The sequence below is a fragment of the Varanus komodoensis genome, unplaced genomic scaffold, assembly GCF_004798865.1.
Source record: "Varanus komodoensis strain SLA01 unplaced genomic scaffold, ASM479886v1 scaffold23, whole genome shotgun sequence".
In the NCBI taxonomy this organism is placed as follows: domain Eukaryota; kingdom Metazoa; phylum Chordata; class Lepidosauria; order Squamata; family Varanidae; genus Varanus; species Varanus komodoensis.
In genome coordinates, this window is record NW_025335627.1 from 18,128,986 (window position 1) to 18,152,195 (window position 23,210).

A 23,210-nucleotide genomic window follows, 5' to 3' on the forward strand; every position below is an offset into this window, starting at 1 on the left:
CTGAGGGTGTACCAAGAACAGTTAGTTTATTAAGACAATCATGAAATTATTTTTTTGTATACATTGCATGCCTTGTAATCACATTGCACATTACATTACAATATACTGTAAACCATCCAATACACTGGATAGTATAGAAATGAAATGATGAATGACATTACATGCATGTAACACAGCCAGCAAAAAAGTCCTGCTACAAGAAATGTGGGGTACAAAGTGATTTTTATAATATTGCAGGCACATACAGTTTTGGAGAAAGGTTGGGAAGGTCATGTACACCTGGAAAACTTCGCATATTGAAATGATAAAGAGAATAATAAAAACTATTTAGGTAAAGAATGCATTGGGAATTTGTACAATAAGGGTTACCAAGGAAAGGTGATCTCCACCCATACAAATTTCTGTAGGCTCAGTAACACAGAGAAAACTGGTTTGGTGACATAGTTTGTTTCTTACAATGAAGTGCCAGGCAGAGGAAACATAGAAGTCATGTTCCAAATCTGTTTGCACCACTTCCCTTCATTGGAGATTAAGAAAAATCATGCATGTGTATGTTTATTCCTGGGTGGAATAAAAGGAAGGCTCCCCCGCTCCCCCAGAGAACTGTGTTCTATGAACTAGTGTGGAGGATCACAGCAAAAAGAACTGTATACCAAAATAAAATTCATGTGAAGAGATGCTGAGGAATAAAAGCTGGCAACGTTTTTCAGAAAAATGGATAGGTCTGACTGACAAATTTTCTTCCAATTTATGTTTGAACTTTCCGAAATAACATATTTCCAAATATGGGTTAACAAACACTTGGCTGGAAACTTTTCGTAGAATCAGGAAGAGTCCCACTAAATTAGTTATTTATTTCTTGCTTTGGCTTCTCTCTTTGATCACCAAGGAAAAACCAGGTCAATGCCTATCCATGGAGATGTTTTGTTTAGATTGTAGGCAAAACACAACAGGCTACTAAGTTACCTGCGTTTAAAAGAGTTTTTCAGAGAAGAATGTTTGCAACAAGCAGGGCTTGCTTATGAAATGGGAAAGACAGCAAATAAAAAAAAAAGTGTTCTTCAAGCAGAGCAATATCTTAGTAACCATACTTAGTGTACAGTGCAAGAGGCACAGTAAAAAGGACTGAGTGTGAAATTTTCCTATATTTTCAGTGAGAATCTATCAGTGAGGGAGGATTTATGGAAAATGTTGATAAAGATGCTGGAGAAAGAAAAAGGGAAAACGTATTAAAAAAAATCTATCCCACTATTTAATCAGTCTGTTGTTCTGGAATTTTCTGACAATTATGGACTCTGATGTGGCTGATCACTTAACCCGAATGAAAATCAAACTCCTTGAGAAGGTAAGATTATTCTTCAAAGGGTATATATGGGTGTTAATCCCCAATGCTGTTGATTTTTAAATATGGCAGTAAATTGGTAGTGGAATATTTTATAAAATATACTAAATAAAATAGAGGTTTTATGCCTCATATACTCTTTCACCCTACTCTCTTTCCCTTTCGGATGCTGTGGGGAAAGCAGCAAGCATGGCAAAGTCGGCAAACTTGCTAGCAGTGTTATGTTCAGATTTTATGCAAGGCACTTTTTATCACAGGACTACTTATGCAGGAAGCTTATATGTCTGAAAGTTAGTAGCTGGCTAAAGAAATATACACATCTTGGACTTTCCAGTAACATGCCTTATGTTAACTATTGTCCTATTGTTCCTTCATTATCAAAGCCCCTTTTCTTTTTTAAAAACATATTTAAATCTGATTCCCTGAATATCCACTCATCCCTTCTATGATAACTTCCTGGTTTCTGGCCTAACTTAAGTCCACATAAATGTCTCAAGATGCTCTCTAGGTATTGTGTGTTTATGTTTAAGCTGCTTTTATACCTCATGATATCCCAAGAATTCCAGGAGTTCGAACACATACATAATGTATGAACACATACATTGGATTATGAAAAACAATTAAATAACCAACAAGTGCCTTTAATATGTTACAAAAAAACAGTAAAATGGAACAGTGCTATGATCATTTACAGTTCAAAGAAAGCCTAAGAGAACAAATGCATTTTCAAGAAGCAATTGAAGCATGCCACAGTTTCTGCCTCCTGAACCAATTTGAGAGTTTTTCCAGATGGTTCATGCCACTGTAAACAAAGCCTGTTTCTGTGCCTCATGGCACACTGTTGGTCATTGAACAATCTCAGGATCCAGGCTGGTGTATATAGCGAAAGGTAGTCAGCGAGGTATCTCACTGTGTTTCTGGCTCAATAGAAAACATGGCTCACTAGCTAAAAGGCAGCTAGTGCAGTTATTTCAACTACATTGTATTCCTAGACACTCTATTGAATATCCTATTCAGCACTAGAACCATGTTTAAACTATGTCTCACATCAAACACATAACAACAACAACAGTGAGTTTACAAGTGCATGAATCACAGTGGCTAGGCTATTCCTATCTAGGAATAGGCACAGGTGACATACCAGCCAAAGCTGGTAATGAGCAGTCTACTGTTGCTCCAGTGATAAGGAGGGATTGAGAAGCACCCCTAAACTGTGTACTACTGATTCAGAGGGACTGCAAACCCATCCACAACAGACAAACAATCTATTTCCTAAAAGTAGGAACCACACACCCACATCCTGTCTAATCCTGTCTTATCAGGATTCAGCTTCAGTGAAATACTGAATACCCAGTGATATCTGTATCAAGGCATCAGTTTAGAGTATGAATGACTTCTCTTGATTCAGATGTCACAGAAAAACAGAGCTGGATAATAGGAGATTAGGAACAAAATCATGAGTTGTGGCAACCCACAGTTCAATACTTGGGTGTCAAGGTATAGCCACCCAGTGTTATTCTTTGGAAGCAGACCTGTAAGAAAGTCCTGGACCACTGTAAGCTAGTGCCCCCAATTCACCAAAGAAATCCAGAAAGATACCATGGTGAACAGTACCTAAAGCTAATGAGAGATCCAGAATTATTAGCAGGGTTGCACTGCCCCTGTTCTCCTTCCAAAGGCCATTCAATGGGGTAAACAGGACTAATCCCATCCCAAAACTGGGCCTGTACCCAGACAGAAATGGTTCAAATAATCAATTCATTTCAAAGTGCTGGGTCACTAGCATTCTCTTAAGCACCAAACCTAAAAAGGCGGTATTTGTGACTGGATGGTAGTTGGTAGGAATCTCTGAACAGGTCAACAGCCTCAGACCAGATTCACATGTCAGGCAGGGAAAACCATGCGGTTTCCAGAACAGACCAATTCTGAGCCAAACCGGCCGGTCAAACAATGTGGTCCAGAACCCTCTTTCCATGCTGCCTTCACCATTCTCCTGGCCTCACCATGCATCCCAGCAGCCCCATTAGTGAAATCCCTACCCTTTTGTATGGACCACAGCCATAGTCTTCTGATTGCTCCATTGAGGTTGTGAGGCAGGTTCCCCTTTCCCCCTCCTGAGTATACCTCCCGGCCACTCCAGCAGCCACAGAGATTTTTATTAAATGAAAAGAAACAGTTTTATTGAGATTTTGGGTGTTGAAATCTTTATTGATGGGTGTCGCTGTCCGCTGCGACATGTTTGCCCTTCTCCCCCAGGAGAGGCAGGGCTACACTTGCCCTTGGTGCAAGCTGGTGATTCTGCTAGAGGAGGAGGAGGTGAGGTGCCTGAGGGACGAGAGATCTTTCCAGCCCCCCCCGGGAGCAGCCCCCCTCTGGACAGAGGGTTGAGGGAGAGGCCACGGGAGGAGTAGCCACAGAGACATTGAGGTATGTCACCCACAGGAGGAGGAGGCCAGCACTGCCTCCTCCTTCTCCTGGCACCAATCTGCAGCTGGGAAACAGGTACTCTCCACTTGGGCAGGCTGGGGCTGATGAGGCCTCGGGGGACAGCAGGACCCCCAGCCTGGGACGACAAGCGGCGAGGGGGCTGCTGCAGGAGAGATGAGGGCCAGGGCACGGCCGCCCAGCACCACCAGGAAGACACGGCGGTGGGTGATTGTTATTGGGGACTCCCTGCTGAGGGGCAATGAGGCGGTGGTGCACCACCCCAACCTGGAGACAAGGGAGGTTTGCTGCCTGCCGGGCACACGCATCTGGCATGTGAAGGACAGAGTAGAGCGTCTTGTTCGCTCTGGGGGTCACCAGCCGCTCCTGGTGATCCATGTGTGCACAAACGACGTGGCCAGGCACGGTGTGGTTGGAATCACCAGGGACTTTGAGGCCTTGGGGAAGAAACTCAGAGAGCTAAAGGCCCAAGTGGCCTTCCCGTCAATCTTACCGGTCCAGGAATTTGGGCCAGGAAGGGACAGGAGGGTCTCCGTGATGAACAACTGGCTTAGGGTGTGGTGCCAGAAGGAACGCTTTGGGTTCCTTGACCACAGCACTCGGTTTCTTGCCAATGGATTTCTGGCAAGGGATGAGTTACACCTCATGAGGATGGGGAAAAGTCCTTTGGAGATGCTCTAGTGAGCTTTGTCCAGAAGACTTTAAACTAAGCCAGGTGGGTGCAGGCCCCCCAGAACCATGTCTGCACTGGACAAGTGTGGGGAGAGGATCAGGGCTCTGGGAGCAGGGTTTTAGAGGTACTGCAGGGCCTGACAGGACTCCTACAGAGAGGGGCCAGGTATCAGGGAGGATGGGAGGAAGGAGGAGGCTGGGAACTCCAAGGAAAGGAAGCAGTGGGAAGGAGTTGAGGTGCATGTACACCAATGCTAGGAGCATGGGTAATAAGCAGGAAGATCTTGAAGCTCTCCTGGGAATAGGAGGGTATGACCTGGTGGGAATCACAGAAACTTGGTGGGATGAAAGGCAAGTCCGGAATGTAAACATAGAAGGGTATCACCTTTTTAGAAAGGACAGGAAGGGAAAGAGCGGTGGGGGGCGTGGCTTTATACATCATGGAAGGGATAGGATGCAGTGAGATAGAATGCAGCACAGATGGGGATTTGGTAGAGGCAGTCTGGGTGAAATTTAGGGGTTCTGACAGGGAAAGAGACCTGACAGTGGGAGTATGTTATCGCCCTCCAGGTCAACTTGAGACCCTGGATGATGTCCTGACAGACCAGATTCTAAGGATATCTCGGGGGAGAGACACAGTAATTATGGGAGATTTCAATCTCCCGGATATTAGTTGGGAGACTCACTCAACGGTGACAGCAGGTCATGTCTCTTCCTAGAAGCTATAGAGGGAGGGTTTCTCACACAGAAGGTCCAAGAGGCGACGGGGGGGGGGGGGGGGGACATCCTTGACTTGTTCTTGACCAATAGGAAGGTGCTGATAGATGAAGTACAGATTAGGGGAGCTCTGGATGCAAGTGATCACTCCATCCTTTGCTTTGAGATCAGGGGACCGGGGACGTGCAGCAGGTCGAGCACTAGAAGCTGGGACTTCAAGAGGGCCAACTTTGGCCAACTGAAGGCCAGACTGGGGAAAGTCTCCTGGAATAGGTTACTGGAAGGTAAGCGAGTTGAGGAGGGGTGGATGGCACTCAAAAGGGAGGTTTTGGAGGCGCAAGCCTTGATACCTCTCTAGTCAGTAAGGTGGGGAGGAGGAGGAGAGTGCCACCATGGATGCGAAAGGAGGTGGTTAGAGGGATTAGACGAAAGAGGAACCTCCATAGGAAATGGGTACTGGGGCAAATAGACAAAAGGGTATACCGGAAGGAGGAGGCCCGTTGCAGAAGGATTCTTCACAAGGCTAAGGCTGATTATGAGCTGAGACTTGCCAAGAATATCAAGGGCTTCTTTCAGCATGTAAATAGGAAGAGGAAGGGGAGACAAGTGGTGGGACCACTAAATAAGGAGGAAGGAGATCCAGTGACTGATATGAGGGAACAGGCACAGATGCTAAATGACTATTTTGCCTCTGTGTTCTCCCCAAAGCAGGACAGGGGATATCCGCACAGATTAGATGAGGCTGGGGACTTAGGGGCACAGATTAGAGTCACCCCCTTGAAGTCGAGGAGCTCCTCAGGGCACTGGACATTACAAAGGCGCCAGGCCCTGACGGGTTACACCTGAGAGTACTTAAGAGAGTTGGCAGGGGTTCTCTCACGCCCACTAGCCTCCATTTTTGAGGCCTCGTGGAGAACGGGTGAAGTTCCAGAGGACTGGAGGGTGGCATCAGTGGTCCCAATTTTCAAAAAGGGTAGAAGGGACATGGGGAATTATAGACCTGTTAGCCTTACGTGGCTAACACATAAGCAATGGAAAGGCTCATAATAGAGATCTAGTGATGCTAGATAGGGAAGGGAGGCTGACAGCCACACAACACGGCTTCCGCAAAAACAGGTCCTGCCAGACAAACCTTGTGGAATTCTATGACAAGATTTCGAGATGGCTAGATGGAGGGGATGCAGTGAATATGGTATACCTGGATTTCAGCAAGGCCTTTGACAAAGTGCCCCATGATATCCTGGTGGAGAAACTGAGGAGTTTGGGATACACCAAAGCACTGTCCGGTGGATTAGGGCATGGTTGACTGACCAAAAGCAGAGGGTATCCATTAGTGGGGAATCATCGGGATGGCGGCCAGTGACAAGCGGGGTCCCCCAGGGCTCAGTCCTGGGGCCGATCCTGTTCAATCTTTTCATTAATGACATGGAAGAAGGAGTGAACAGTCTGCTGATCAAATTCGCAGACAACACTAAAACTGGAGCAGTGGCCACAACTGAGGAGCAGGTACTCCAGATCCAAAAGGATCTGGACAAACTATGGAAGTGGGCAGGAGACAACAGGATGGCGTTCAATGTGGGTAAGTGCAAGGTATTGCACTTGGGGCATAGGAATAGGTGTCATAAGTACAGGTTAGGGGACAAGTGGCTGGAGAGCAGCACTTGTGAAAGGGACCTCAGGGTACTGGTTGACTGCAAGCTAAACATGAGCCAGCAGTGTGATGCGGTGGTCAAGAGGGCGAACGCCACCCTTGGTTGCATAGCCAGAAGTGTGGCTTCTAGTTCAAGAGAGGTATTACTACCACTCTATACAACTCTGGTGCACCTGCAACTGGAGTACTGGGCTCAGTTTTGGGCCCCTCATTACAGAAAGGATATAGCCAGGTTAGAGTCAGTGCAGCATAGGGCCACAAGGTTGGTGGCCGGTTTGCAGGGGATGCCGTATGAGGCGAGACTGAGGGAACTGGGTCTCTTCACCCTGGAGAAGAGGAGACTCAGAAGGGATATGTTGGCGACATACAGGTATGTGAGGGGATGTCACATGGAGATGGGTAGAGACCTCCCCTGCAGAGGAAGGCAGGACGTGCATCAACGGAGCAAAGCTCTGGGAGCCAAGGTTCCATTTGGATGCCAGGAAGCACTTCCTGACAGTCAGGACCCCAAGGGTGTGGAATGGGCTTCCACAAAAGGTCGTTGAGGCCCCATCAGTGCGGGTGTTCAAGGATAGGCTGGACGTCCACATGGTGAGCATGTCATGAGCGGAGCCGGCTGGTGCCGGAGGTCAGACTAGATGGCCCGGGAGACCCCTTCTGACTCGCTCTGTTTCTATGTTTCCCCCTTCCCTTTCTGTGTATTATTGCAGTCTCACTATTTCAAAAGTAAACAGAGAAATGGACATATTTCCCAATGCTCACCAAAGGGAAAAAAGTGAGCAATGACACATCTGTTGCTAGGGAACTGAGGGAAGTAGAAATTGAAGGGTAGAAGTATGCACTACTACAGCCATTCTTGCTCAGAGTTTCCATACCAAAATGGTAAAATGATAGTTCTAGGTCCAGACAACCAGAGAAGCCATAGTGAAAAATGGAAACTATCCCTACCATGCAGGTGGGGATAATTTGTATATGCCTGAGGAATTCTGTGGTCACTCTGAGCAGCAGAAAAATCAGACTTCAGCTGACTTGCTCAAGATACCGCCTAACATGCCAAGCAACCCATGATAAACAATAAAGCTTTTACAGCATACAACAGATGGAAATGATTCTCCAATGGTAGTTCTCCATTCCATTTGTTATCCTCATAAAACCCACCTTGTGAGGTAGGCCAGGCTAAGTGGGTATCTAGTCCAAAGTCACCCAGAGTGTCAGTCAAGTAGAATATGATCAAGTAGGGATTAGAACCCAGATCTCTCAGAGTCCCAGTCCAACATTTCAACTACCATGTCATACTGGCTCTCATTCCATCCCACCACTCTGTGCCAGTCTCTGCCTCTTCTCCATCAATTTCATTTTCCCCACCTTTCATTTCCCACCATCCTACATGTTAGTGCCTCTAACTTTTTTCCCACTCACGTGTTTTTCCATCCCTATGGGTGAGCATGAAGGCTTGTCCCTCTTCCTGCTTGGACACGATCAAAAACCATTAGTGTAAGCAGAAACCATATGAGAAACCATTGTAATGTTTTCTAAAGAACAAAGACATCACAGTGAAATAGAAGGGACAGGTTTTGTTGACATGACAAACAAATCATGGTAAAAACAAAAACCATTGTGGCTTGTTGTCTTGTGCAAACCCTGTCAGCTTTTGCAGTCTAGATCAAGGTGTACCAAAAGTAGAGAAAGAATCTTGTGGAGCACAAATTGGTAAGGCTGCAAACCTTTGAATATTTAAATAGAAAGAGTTCTACAACTCTATCTTTTCTCCCTTTTTTCATGAATGTGGGAGAAACCAAAACTGGCAAATTAATCTATCCATTCCTAGAGTGCTGAGTGCTTGGTCCTCACAGGTCTGCCTGGGCTGGAGTTGAATACTTACATTTAAATCAGGACTACAACATCTTTTTCTGCCAGGCTCCTCATCTTTAACAGCTCCATGAAAAATGTTTTCATGCTGGGATTTACTATACCAATTGAATTTGGCTAATGCAGCTTGGTGAGAATTGCATTTTAATTCAGTTTTGATACAAGTATACTAAAATTTACACATTTCATGTATGAGACAGAAAGAATTTGAGATTAAAAATTCAAAGGCAAGACAATGTGAAACTGAGAAATTCAGTGGCATCTGTTCTTGGTTTACCATTAATCTTTATGTTGCTTTGATTCACAGAAACTAGAAAATGAATGTGAAAACTTGGATGACTTTGAATCTCCCTTCCCTGCAGCAAGTAAGCAATTAAGGCTGCTTCATAAGTCTTACAGAGTGATTAGTGATTTTGAAAGGACTGACTGTGATGATGACAACAACAACAAAAAACAAGCTACCAAATTTACCCCATTTAGATCCTACTTTATTTGAATTTCCTGAAAGCTTTTACAAATTTACTTACCAAAGATTTCTGGGCATACTTAGCAGTCATTGAACAAGCAGATCCTGATTTATCCTCTTGTAACTGGTAACTTATAATAGGTAACTGGTTAAAGAACAAAAAGCAGAGAAGTAAATCCACTCTTGCAATGGAGGGATGTAAATACTGTAGTCCTACTGGGATGTATATTGAGACATCCTTTATAACTATTTCATAAATGATCTGGAATTAGGGGAGAACAGAGAAGTCACCAGATTCGCTGCAGATACCAAGGATATCATTGGGAGGGTTATAATACAAAACAAAAGGGATCTGGCCAGGGCAACTTCTTCTTCCTTCTCTTTCTCCTCCTATATTTTTATTTACTTATTTTATACTGATAATTTTAATTTTATATTTGTAAATCAATGTATTTTTTGTATTTTTTTAATTTAATGGTAATTTATTATGTACTATTGTATTTCAATGTATTTTATTGTGTTGTAAGCCGCCCCGAGTTTTCGGCAAGGGGCGGCATAGAAATGTTAATAATAATAATAATAATAATAATAATAATGCTTCTTCAAAGTGGAAGAATGGGCATTGAAATGGCAAATGTGGTACTCTGTGAGAAAGTGTAAAGTAATGCAAAAAATCATGTCTGTTGGGATCTGAGCTGGCACTATATGACCTATTTTGGGATTGCCATAAACAGCTAGATGAAAATATTGAACTAGTGAGTAACTGCTGTGGAAAAGGCAAACTCTATGTGGACTATTATGTTTTATTGCATAACTGTTCTGAGAGCTTCATGTCGATGAACAGGATATAAAAGCCTAAATAAATATGAGAAAAAGAATGCAAAAGAAAACTGCTAATTTCATATTGTCCTTTTAGAAATCTAAGGTGGAACCATTCTGGGAATATTCTGTACAATTCTATCTATCACAACTCAAAAAAAATATTGTATAATTGGAAATGATGCACAAAAGGCAAACTGCAATGATCAATTGCATAACGTAACTTCTCTATGAGGATAAGTTACAGTGTTGCAAAATTATCAAAACATATAAAGGAAGAAAGACATTATGGTGATTGTAATGTTTCTAATTCTTTTTCAGGTAATTATAGCAGCCATGACTATGCATTACAAAGTGCACTGAGACGAAGAAAAGATCTTCTACAGCAGCTCAGGGTACGACCAAGGCAGAACTTCTTTCCCCCCCCCCCAAAAAAAATCTCAGAGTATATGTTAGGTTCAATTCTATGTATCTTTAGCTAGACAATGTACAAATCCCAGCATTTGGTAGCTAGTAAGGACTCTTTCTGGATTCTAGAGCCCTTTTCTGTGAATAAGACTGTAACATTAGGCTCCAATATTGTACATACTTACCTAGAACAAAATTTCATTGAATTCATTGAGTAGAAATTTACAGAATCCCACTGTAAAAACTTAAACTGGTAAGTCTGTGTCAGAACCTTTGAAGATTACCAAGTTAACTCTGAATGTGAACATGTATATAAGGATTCACATAACCAAATTAAGATGCCAGCTGAAATTGAAAAACCCAGATAAAATGGCTGTGTCAATCATTCTTCGATGCACACCTTAATGTGGTGAGGAACTCTGAGAGTGTCAGAGAAACTAAGAGCAATGCCACCAGGAGGTCTCCTAGCAGAATCAGCCCAGGTGGAATGGTCAAAGTGAAGGCATCAGGCTAACATGCTGTGACTGTATTAGGAGGGAGGGGTACGCTAAAGACACCTTGTTCCCTTATTTCCATGAGGAAAGACACAAGGAACCCGTGCACTCACCAGGCCTCTTCATTGCCGTTTGTACCTTCCACGGCTGTGCTTCCCGAAGCACCTAGCCCTTGCCTGCTCTGGCCCTCTTCTCTCCTGTTTCTACGGCAACCCCCTGCAGCAACAGGGAGCTGTCTCTCGTCACCGGGTTTCCCCTAGCTGCTTGCGCCTGCCTGCGAGCGGCAGCCAAGCCAGCCCGTCATAAATTCCACACGACTCTCTTCCTTCCCGCCTCATTATTATTATTATTATTATTATTATTATTATTATTATTATTATTATTATCATCCTCCTCCTCCTCCTCCTCCTCCTCCTCCTCCTCTCCTCTCCCTTCCCTTCCGCTGCTTCCTCTTTATACCCTCCTCTCGCGCACCACCCAACCTAACTGTTCCTTCCCCTGGCCGGCAATCTCGCGCAGCTGCGCACTCGCCCACGTCTCCCGGCCTTTGCAGTCTCGTGTATTGTTCTGGCCAAGCAGACTCCCAGCCACACCCTGTTGTTTTCGGCCCTGCTCCATTGAATGTGTACCTCCTCACACATGCATTCACCCACTTCAGGAGGAACTGCCACATCAGCAAAAGGGAATGGATCTCTTCATCGGTAAAGGAGGTAGAGAAACCACTGAAGGGCTCCTACTTAGCATCAAGTATAGCTGGAGACAACACTGGTAGAGGGTCTTTCATTGACAATGGCAGTGATGTCCAAACTAGCTCTGGTTAGTGCTGCAGAGAAGAATGCAGTGGACAACTACTTCTACATATTCTTACCTTAAAAAATTCTATGATAAAAAAATTCAAAATGAAACTAGAGTAATGCTAGGAGATGAGACCCCCCCCCCCCCCAGGTTGGAAGGCACTGAATGAGCTACTGGGGAAGAGCAAAGGACAAGTATGAACAGCACTACCACTAATGACCCAACTAGGTTTATGGAGCCAGCAAAAATTTTAATTCAATTAATGTGGAAGTTCTGCAGCCCATTTTCACTGCTCAGACTCCCCTCTGCCATGGGCTGCACTTCCTTTACCCAGAGCATGCCAAAAAATAAGCTATTTTTTGTAATGGTGCCTATAGTGGCTGCAAAGGATCAAAGAGTCAAACCAAGCTTGTTTGCAAGCAAATGTTGACCTTTTTCATGCACCATAGCCACTATGGTATCCATTTCACCCTGTATTTTTTAATGGAATATGTGGAGAAATGGAGGTTGCATGTAGTTCATGGATCATGAAGGCACAATATGAATAGCAGTAATTCAACCTATTACAGAAGCAGCAGCATCTTTGGAGTGGGGAGATTTGGCCTGGAAAAAGAAAAGCAGCCCTATCTGCCCTGTGCATATCAAAATCTTTCACAGCAACTTTAAAGTTTAATTAAAATTAAAATAGGTGATGCAGTCATTTGCTTTGAACATAATGTTTTAAATGTCTTTAATAACTTAAGTTGCCAGTTTTTCTTTAATGTCTTTGTCAGGGAAAGGGTTGTACATTGGGAAATTTCCAATTTCAGAATTACTTTTAGCAAATGTATCCACCTGGGAACATGTTTGGTATTGCAGGAGCAAAAACTTCTGGAAGAATTTTCTCTACCGCATGGATCATTAAAAATCCCAAAAAAGCACTTCAGACCAGAACATGTCTACCAAACTACTCTTCCTCCTCCTCCTCCTCCTCCTCCTCCTATACTTGAACAACCCAGGATTATCCAGCAGACTGTGAGTGCCTCATATTATATACCTGAAGGGGGAAATCCTTATTATGTAATTCTTAAAAGCAACACAATCTCTAGAAAGCACAAATTACTTATCTGTCAACTCTTATGCAATAAAAACAATTCTGGTAAGGATGGAGTTTTGAGGATAGTGCTGGATTTAGGATTGTCTTTTCTTTTTTACAGGTCTCAGGTTGTGGTCCTTTTAACAGCTTGATCTGTAAACATTAATGTGCATATCTCTGTGCCATAAAAATATTAACATGCTTATGCTGATTTCTGAAATCAAGCTGCTGGTGTTAAAAACACAGGAACAGACTAATCAGATGGCCATTCTAAGTAGAATGGAATTAAAGAGGTATCAGAACAGTGTCATATTATCCTGGTTGAACAATGAATTATATAATTTAGAACTTCAAGTAAAAGATAAAATGTATTTTATATGCATTGAAATCTAGATAAAGGGGGATAATGTGGTCTAAGGGTTAAGGTACACAACCTGTTCCCTGAGGTCCACCTGCTGCCAATCTTTTCAGCACCAGATTAAGATGGCCCTTTATGCCAAAGTTTTTTTTTCCACTGTTTTTGAATAAGTTTTATTTGAGAAATTATAATCCTAAAAAAAAACAAAAAGAAAAAGAAAACTACAAACAGCATCCATCATCAAAAACATCAAGCCCTCTGTGTCAGCCTCCACACCCTTCTTTTTCCATTTATGATAACTTAAAAACATATTTAAATCTATGCGAAATTCTGTTTCTCTAGCCAATAATAAAAATATTCCCAAGTTTGATAGAAGTCAGTATCTTCCTTCTCCTTCAATGATAAAATCAGTCTATCCATTTCTGCACAGTCCAGGATCTTTTAATCAGTTCATCAGTGGGTAGTTCTTCACTTTTCCAGTGTTGAGGGAATGCAATCCTCACTGCAGTGATAACATGTAAAATCAAATACATTTCTTATTTACTAATGTCCTCCAGGATGCTCCAAGTATTCTACTCTATTCCCTTTCCTTCTGAATCCTAAATACCTTCCACAGTTGTATCTGGGATCCTAAAGTGAAGGTTGCCTCTTCAGATTCTGCAGACTGCTGACTGACCACAACAGACTGTTAACTGCTGACTGACTGAAAAGTATAAATTTTTCCTCTCCTCAGACACTTACAAGCTATGCCCACACACTCTGTCATGGAACAATCACCTCATTGTTCTGTGTTTTAGGCATTTGCTAGTTTGTCTTTTGATCAAGTTATGACATTGGGATTAGGTGTCTGCATTTGTAATCCTTTTCTAGAAGCAGACACATTTCTCTGTGTAGTTGAATGGTTTTAATTCAAGACTCTTATGAGCTAAATATTTTCAGGAAGGCTTGCAAATTGAATACAACTGTGTATGAATAAAAACAAAATCCTTCACTAGTCTAATGCTTAACTTGTACACCATATTTATGTTAGTTTAAAAGTTTAACTGCTTTGAATTTTGAACACTGATAGTGTTTAATTCAGCATTAAGCATCTGAAGTCTAGGTCTGTGGTTACAGTTTGGTCTCTGAGTATTCTGTTTTTGCTTCTTTCGTTTCCAAGTTGCCTCAGCAACCAGCAACTATTATTCAACAGATACCTCAGTATCCTCCACTCATTACCCAGATTCCACCTCCACAAGCTTCTGTAGTTTCCCGCTCTGGAAGTATTAAGGAAGGTGAGTATTCATGTTCTAAGACTGCAATCCTATGTAAATTTCTAGGAAGCTTCATTGAACACTGGGGCTGACTACCAAGTAAACACATATGAGTACCACTGCAGTCCTATGTACCTCAGCAATAATGTTCCACCTCTTAGTTTCCTTCGGGGAGCGGTCTCAATTCTAGTACTTCTGCATCTGGTTTTCATGGTGTCTTTTGACTAAACAGAGAGAGAAGGAAGAATAGAATCATCAAGATCCTATAATCTTCTGTGCTGGGAAGATAAAACAGTTCTTCCCTCAAAACAAGAGGGTAAATAATTCTGCAAATTGCAATAAACAGCTACTAAGATGAAATAACATTGTCTTTACTTCTTCAGGAGCACCTTTAAGTATCCTCTGATACTGCTTCTGTAAAAACATTCTAAGGGAAACCCCCAGGAATCTAAAAAACTATTCCTTATAATCCATTAAGACCAAGGCTGTCCCAAATAATTTACCTAATTGGAGGTAAATATTATTTGAGCTTCTGGAGAGAAACACCACAAACTTGCCCAGGACTACAGTTGATAGCTTGAGATTCCCATAAACATTTCAGTTCTTTGTCTGTTTCTGAGGTCGGCGATTTTTTTTAAGTTTGTTTAGTCTTATACTTTAAGTGATTATCATGGAGGAGATGGTGTTCCCATAGAGTTTGTTTTGAATGACCTCTAGTATCTCCTTCCAAATTCTGCTGAATATTACAAAATCTAGTCACTTTGAATACTTTCTTATTCTTGAAGGACAGCTTCAAACCAAGTCAAAAACCCAATTAAGATAGGCTAAAAAAAGCATTGCTTAAAATCTGAAGTTAAAAAAACAACTTTGAAAACAAAAACTCCAGTGTGAGTCTGGCCATTCAGCAATTGATTCATTCAGTGCTGGTGATGGAACCATATCTTCTTTCACCTACACATTAATTTTAAAGAGAATTCCTTATGAACGACTGGAATGGGTTTTGCTGGTTGCTTCAGATCAGGTCCAATATTCTTCCAGAACTAGTGTCCCAAAATCGAATACTCCTGCAAAGGGCAGCTGCCTACTCAATCCTGTTGTGTCTTCTGTTAAGAGCACTCTTTCCTTTGGAAGAGAAAAATATTCCAATTATGCAGAGAGTTCTTTTTAAAACTTTATTGCAACAAAGGGAACAAAAAATGGTTTCCTTCCCATTTTCCAGCTTACTTGAGCACATGTTCACATCCCATTTTATACCCTGCTCCCTGCCACTTCTCCCTCCTCCTTTCCCCTCATTGGCTAGGGTACCAGGAGTTTAGAATCTTTCCACCTGCCTACTCCATGCTGCTCCACTACCGGCACTTCTTCCCAATCCAGCCCTACCTCCGGTGGGCTACAATAGGCTCATTTTGTTCTGCCAAGCTTGTCAATAAACAATCAGGAAGTCACTGAGTCAGTATTTGGCCATCCTGCCTATGTACCTGCTTTCTCACACCTTGTGCTATCTGATCTTAGCCCCTCCTCTCCTTTGGGCTAAGTAATTTTCTTTGTTACCTTTTTAAATCTTTCTACTCCCTTATTTCAAATCATCCTTTCACACATATCACTTCTATTTTGAGGAAATATGAGTATCACTCCAACACTTTCCTGTGAAGGTAGGCTGGGATGAATTCCCACAGTTCCCCTGCCCAGAACCCAACCTATGCCTTTCTCCTAACAATCTCTCCCAGTCTGGGCACTGGATTTAGAACTGAGTTCACCCCAAACTGCCACATCAGAAAGGTATGTTTGTTTAAGTATTTTATGCTAAATTGGTCTGTGGCCCCTCTAAGTGGATAACAATAGAAGGAGGAGTTGGAGGAAGAGTTTATTTAAAAAGAAAGTGAGCAAAGGGCTACAATTTAAACAGGAAGAGTAAAGAGTAAAATACTATTTAAAACTGGAAGTAAACCAAAAAGAGAGAGGAAGTTCGTAATTCACAAGATAACAAAATTAAGCATGTTCTACATTACCTAGTGTCAGGAAGCCTCAATGGCAGCTGCAACACAGGATAACCAGGTTCAGTCAGGAAAGACCCCTTTTGCATTGAACTTCAGGAATTTTATTGAAAAATCACCCAAGACCCCTGCAGTTACTTACGACAGCATGCTACCAGGTAGTGGTTCTCACCGCCAACTACAAAACCATAGCCCATGCACAGACACTTTTATAACCTGCTAGTCACATGCACCAATACAGAGTGTTAAGTTTCCAAATAATGTTAGTACACTAGCATCCTGATGTCTTTAGGCATGACATAATGTTCTAAACTGATCAGAAATACTGGTAACATAGTGTGGAAAACATTAGTGATTGCTTTATTGATCTGTCAATTGAGTAGACCTCTTTGCAGTTTGGATCCTGCTTAAACATGCAAATGTGTCTAACGGAGAAATCTGGTTTGACAACTACATTGTGCAGGCACTTGCCTCTGTGGGATTAGATGCTTCAGGTGGATCCATTCAGAAACAAATGAACACCTTTGTTTCAATTTTTCTGCAGCTGATGAGAACACAGGCAATTTCCTCACTAATAATGTTAGTCTCCAGCAGTTTCTCAGTCTAGCTGCCATCTTCTTAAGGCAACAGCAGCACTAAACAGTGACCTGGCTTGGAAAGCTGGTGCCTTCTGAGGAAGGGGTGTGAGTTTGATTTTATAACACAAAGGCACATATAAGCAACCCTTTTCTGCCACGATTTATCTGAATTTTTCCAACACTAGCAATGTCTTGTCTAGAAGGAGGGAGATAAAAGATCCACTGTAGGCATCTGCATTTTATTCCTCATTAGATAATAAGGTGATCTCTGGCAATCAAAAAGGAAATTGCTATTTTGGGTTGCATTAGTAGAAGTATCACTTCCAAATCACATGAAGTGCTAGTTCCTCTTTATTCAGCACTCGTTAGGCCTCATCTAGACAAGCTGGAAAGGATTCAGGGGAGGGCAAGGATGATCTGGGATTTGGAAATAAAGCCCTATGAGGGGAGAATGAAAGATTGGGCATGTTTAGACTTGAGTAGATAAGAAACAGAGATGAGCACCATACCCAAGAGACAGATACTAGCGGACTTAATGTCAAGAGGAAACCTTTACCTAGAGAAGACTGGGGGGAGAAATGACAGCCTTCCCCCTCTCTCATAAATGTAAATATAAATAATTGTTTTCTTAAAATAAATAAGAAACTGAAAGAAAAAGGTTATAAGAAAAAAGTGAAATAAAATTGCCCAAGAATTTTAAACCAATATAACCAATACATTCAAAACTGGCAAATTTCCAAAGCAACCAATTTTTTTAATATTTCTGTCAATCAATACTCCATTGAAGCTTGAAAAAGTAATCGGGCCGTTCCCCTTCAGTCCCAGCTCTCAGGAACACATGGTGAGTGCACAGCCACTTAGAAGAGACAATCCCTGGACTTATTCCAGGTGGCTCACTTTTTTGCCTTTGCCTTCAGTTACAATTCTGCTGCCAAATGCTGGTTGACAATCCTTGCTCACTTGCTCTAACTGCTTGCTCTAATTTCCTTGCATATATCCTACACTAGCTGGGGCAGCTTGCTCTGCTCGGAGTCAGGAAAACACTGGTATCTTTCCCATTTTTCCTACAGCTATTCAGAAGTATAGGTGATTAGTAAAGGGAGATTTGGGGGAGATGAGCAGAGCAGGTAGACACTTGTAAGAATAGCAATAATCCTAACTTGCTTCTGCAAAGCTCTTACCTCCCCCAACATCCCTAGAGCATTTGTGTTAGCTCAATATGTTGGACTACTGTTATCCAACATAACTTTTTTTTCCTGTTTGGAGATGATACCTAAAAACAGTTATGTTAGAGGGTATAGTGCCTGTCCCCTAAAACCACTGTTTTGAAGAATTTGTGTATCAAAAATATAAATCAGTATGTTTAGCAAGTATTGTTATTTGAGGATGATCACTAACTTCTTCCAGTGATTTCCTGTGGCCATTTGGAATGCTTTTCAACGGCTATCCCCTGGCCTTCCTTTTAGTATGCCCCCTCCAAGTGCTAGTCGTCAGAAGGCATAGCGCAGTTCTTCCATTTTTTCCCCCTTAACAGTTTTAAGGATACACTCCAGACTTCAGGATAAGGTCTAAAGAAGGGATAAAGGAAAAAAGGGAGGTTGTAAGTAGAAGATGTCAATGTCTGAACCCCCATAAAAATCCAGAAATGAGGCAGGGTGATTGTATCACAAAAGCTGAACCTGGAAGCACCCATAAGCAGAATGAGCTTGGCGATTTTCTTCTCTGCTAATAACTGGTGTCCCATTTCACCAAACGACCTTAGGGCCAAACTAAATGTACTGTGACATAGGACATATGTGAAGGATTTCCTGATTTTTAAGAAACCCCACTGCAGTTAGGGGAAGGGATGTGAATCTGACTGGAGCTGTTACCCCTACCTCTAGTTTTCAAAATCAACTTCCTTTTTACCAGAAGGTATGGGAATATATCCCATGTGACATCTAATTTGGCCCTTAGAAAACAATTAAAGCTCCTCACATCTCTCTTCCCATATAGTGAAAGGCCATGTGTTTACTTATAACCAGGTCCCCACCTCTGGAGGGCCTGCATTATGAACTAATCCAAAGCACACAAGGAAGTATAGGAAGCATTCTTCCTTCCATCTACTGTGGCTGTATAGCTGGAATATCACTAGGCCACTTTCCTTGCTTATCTTTTCATGGTTTCAATGCAAAAGACATAACCAGAATCCAGTCATCTAGTCATGGCTTTTATTCAGACTGTACGCCTCAGCCTGATTTCATGTGCCTGTCAACCTATTTCAAAAGTCCTCTGCATGCAATTGCTTCAGACCTATGGCAAGGGCAATCTGTCACCTCTTAGTAGCCTGCTGCATGGGAAGAAAGGCAGGGAGAGAAAAGGAAGTGGCAGCAAGAGAAAGAGAGAAGGGCTCACATCCGGCTGTGGCCACTGAATTCAGGCCCATTTATTGCATATCTATAGGCTGCAATGGATTACCCATGAAGGTATGTGGCCCTTGACAAAAAAAAAGTTGCTTTAGAAGCTGCTTCTCCTCTTGCATTATATTGTGATCTCAGCAGTAAGCAGAGAGTGGCCTTTTGATATTGTCCTCCGTACTTGCCTAGATATGGTGGAAATGATGCTAATGCAAAATGCGCAGATGCACCAGATCATTATGCAGAACATGATGCTGAAATCTCTACCACCACCTGTTCATTCTTCAGCTAGTGGACATGGGATTTCTATGCTTCAGCATGGACAACAGGTAAATGTCTTTTTAAAGGATGTTTAATATTGCTGACCAATGAAAGACCAGAAATTCAAGTCTAGACATATCTTTGGCAACAGAGTTAAATCTGTTAACATATGTCATATCATAATACAATCTAAGTCCTACAAACCATCCAATACAACTGCTTTACTTTACTGGCTTGTCAGCTGCATTATTATAAAGATGCCTAAATGCTGGGTTGTAGTCTAGCAGTGTCCTGGCACTTTGGCAAGTCCCCTGGCTGATAGCATTTTGCAGTCTTGTATGTCCTTCCAGCAGTTAGAGTGAATGGTACAGGCTGGTGTGAGTGGTTCTGTCAAGAACCTGTGGTGAACCAACCGCATGCTCACCCTGGGTTGTTCCCTCCCTCCCCTTCAATCCTCCCATGGCTATCCCAGGAGATTCTGCAAGCAAGAACAAGTTGTCTCCTATTCCCTGTTGTAATTGCATAAACATGTATGCCCCTGTTTGAAAAAAAAGGAATCTGTGTCTGTCTGTTTTAAAAACCCCTTTCAAGGGGGCTTGAAAAGTGCCCAGACTGACAACTCCTCTAAAAAGGAAGTGGTTCACATTGTACATGTTCCCACATACCTTAAGTATGGAGAACAAATGAAAAGTGAGGGCACTCTTAGGACAGCTGAATTTCCACCACAAGAAAGATGATGATCTTCTGTGAAGGGATTGTAAATCCCACCACTCCATTTTTGCAAGCACAGATCACTGTCACCTTTGGTTTGACTTTGGCACTCTTCTTTTGACAGCTGTCAAGCCAAACTAAAGGGGAAAATGACTGTTTGGAACCTCTCTAGGCCAATGAGCAGTCAGTCTTTTGTGTACTTTGCCAGCATATGCCTACCTGGGAGATTGCTCAGGCAAGGTTGCCTAAGTTCTGACCATCATAAGTGCATAGGTAAAAAAATGCAGAAGATTTTTAAAAGTGCTAAAATATTTGCTCATTCTAGTGGGTTCATTTTTTAATGGTTTGCACCCATGGGCAGCTCTTCCAAGGTGCCACTTAAGAAATTTGAAGGGGCTGTCAGACTTTGCAACAAGGAAGAATCCCCTCCTATCCCCACCCTGGCATTTCTGGACGTAGGAACTAAGATTATTAGTTATTTGTGGAAACTGTTTGTGGAGCTGAAATATAGGGGAGAATAAGGATCTTAAGTGATAAAGCTGCCAGTATCAGACCTTCATCCTTGTCTGCTGAAATAGTTAGGAATTTAACAAGGCCATATACTTTTTTCTAACTATCTGCAGTTTACCACCCCTATTCTATTAAGAGCAGAGAAGCCTCGACCATCAACAGTACATCATCACCACTATGCAGCTTCAGGGCTACTAGGCATTCCATCTCCGTCTGGCTTTTCCATATGGCCTTCAATCATGCAGGCTAGCTCTGGCACACAACTGGGAGGATTCTCATCAGATCTATGTACTCTGCCCATCCCAACTACTGGAACACAAACGTAAGTCAGCAGGTTCTGACAGTAAGAGCATTGCTTCCAGTTCTGTGGCTATTCAGGTCTGTTTGCTACTTTTTGCTATATTTTAGTTTTGTTTCCATATTGGCCATAGGCCATATCAGAGGGAAAAAGAGTACAAAATAAATTATAAAACACATATTTATAATAGAGTGAAAGTAATTCATATATCTTCTTGGCCAACTTAGTTCAGTTTCCTAGGCAGTCTCCATTACTTAGTTGAGCTCTCGGTCTGTGAAAAGGTCACTGTATCACCCCAACAGTTCATATATAGGATGCTGTGATTATTAAGAAAGCCAGTTTAGTGTGGTGGTTAGAGTCTTGGACTAAGGACCTGGAAGATCCAGGATCCATGAAGCTCACTGGGTGACTTTGGGCCAGTCACTTGCTCTTAGCCTAACCTACCTCACAGGGTTGTTGTTGGGAGGATAAAATGGAGTTGTGTAAGTTGGTCAGGTTCCTCACCAGAGGAAAAAGGGTGGGGTATAAATGCAATATAATAATAACAATAACAATATGCATCTAAATGCCTAGAGGACTGCTAAAAGACAGAGAAAGAATACATTCCAAGCATAAACAAATGCCTTGTTATTTATTCCAAGTATTCCAGCCAACAGAGTTCTTGGATTGCCCCCGGGTTTGTAGACTTCTGCAGTGCCCGACTAGCAAAGGTGAGCAGAGCAGAGCAGAGCAGAGGCCTTCTGTGTTCATATCAGTTCCATATTGGTATGTCAAATTGGCCCTTGTTATGCAATCAGCAGGTTATGGAGTTGTCACATAGCAGCAGCACAGTGCAGACTACCCTTCTGCAGGGTAAAGTTAAGTGGCCTTTCCTCCTACCCTTCCATGGACTTTTTTGGTCCCTTGAGTCTATGAAAGCATGAGCTGAGAGAACCCCAAACCTAAATATTTTCAAAACCCATACCTGTTGAAGAGGAGCAGCAGCAAACATCTTCCAATCCTAAATTCTAAATTGCTTGGCTGATGATACCTTTCTCCTAGTTTCCTTCTAGGAGAAATCTATTATAGAAAATTCCTACTTAGCTACCCCTTGGATTATACAATTTAAGTTTATAAATACTAATGTTTACCTCCTTTGCAAAACCACAAGTTTTCAAGAGAAGCTGGGGTGATTATACTTGGATTGGAGTGAATTGTATTTCTTACTGCTCACTCTTCCCTGAATTCACAGTCTCTTTGCTTGTAGAACAGGTAATAAGTGGCACAGAATTAATTTTTGTACTTTTTGCGTTACTATAGATTCAGAATTTGTTTTCTAAAAAAAAATTGGAAATGAGCAAAAAGCAAAACAAAAGAGGGGAAGGCAGATTTCATTTCAAATTTATCCATTAAGGCTGAAACACTGAAACAGATAACATTTCAAATTTATAAACATTCCATGTATCTAAATAAGCATGCATATAAAATTGGTGGCTATAGGACATACATTCAAATGTATTAAGAGTAGGAAGATCTTCAGCCTACAAGAAGATAGATGGTGGACATTCATCCTTCCAAGCTTTATGTAACTGTCAGGACTTAGAAAACATAGAAAACCGAGCGAGTCAGAAGGGGTCTCCCGGGCCATCTAGTCTGACCTCCGGCACCAGCCGGCTCCACTCACGACATGCCCTCCATGTGCACATCCAGCCTATCCTTGAACACCCGCACTGATGGGGCCTCAACCACCTCCCGGGGAAACCCATTCCACACCCTTGGGGTCCTGACTGTCAGGAAGTGCTTCCTGGCATCCAAATGGAACCTTGGCGCCATGAGCTTTGCTCCGTTGGTGCGCGTTCTGCCTTCCTCTGCAGGGGAGAACAGGTCTCTACCCATCTCCATGTGACATCCCCTCACATACCTGTATGTTGCCAACATATCCCCTCTGAGTCTCCTCTTCTCCGGGCTGAAGAGACCCAGTTCTTTCAGTCTCGCCTCATACGACATCCCCTGCAAACCGGCCACCAACCTTGTGGCCCTACGCTGCACTGACTCCAACCTGACTATATCCTTTCTGTAATGAGGGGCCCAAAACTGAGCACAATACTCCAGTTATGGG

General features: G+C 42.5%; 1 protein-coding gene across 1 annotated transcript; it reads left to right on the plus strand.

Annotated features, from left to right (window-relative positions):
* Positions 1-1,288: 1,288 nt before the first annotated feature.
* On the plus strand, positions 1,289-21,796 carry CUNH21orf58 (chromosome unknown C21orf58 homolog). The gene is made up of 9 exons (XM_044431655.1): positions 1,289-1,345; positions 6,028-6,036; positions 9,004-9,061; positions 10,303-10,376; positions 12,537-12,692; positions 14,271-14,385; positions 19,522-19,661; positions 20,928-21,136; positions 21,754-21,796. Exons 1-9 carry the CDS (start codon positions 1,289-1,291, stop codon positions 21,794-21,796), a joined length of 861 nt encoding a protein of 286 aa, XP_044287590.1.
* The last annotated feature ends 1,414 nt before the right edge of the window (positions 21,797-23,210 follow it).

Coding starts and splice junctions, on each gene's coding strand:
- CUNH21orf58 (XM_044431655.1), top strand. CDS start 1,289: ATGGACTCTGATGTGGCTGATCACTTAACCCGAATGAAAATCAAACTC. Junction 10,377..12,536: donor ATCTTCTACAGCAGCTCAGG/GTACGACCAAGG, acceptor TTGGTATTGCAG/GAGCAAAAACTTCTGGAAGA. Junction 14,386..19,521: donor CTCTGGAAGTATTAAGGAAG/GTGAGTATTCAT, acceptor GTACTTGCCTAG/ATATGGTGGAAATGATGCTA.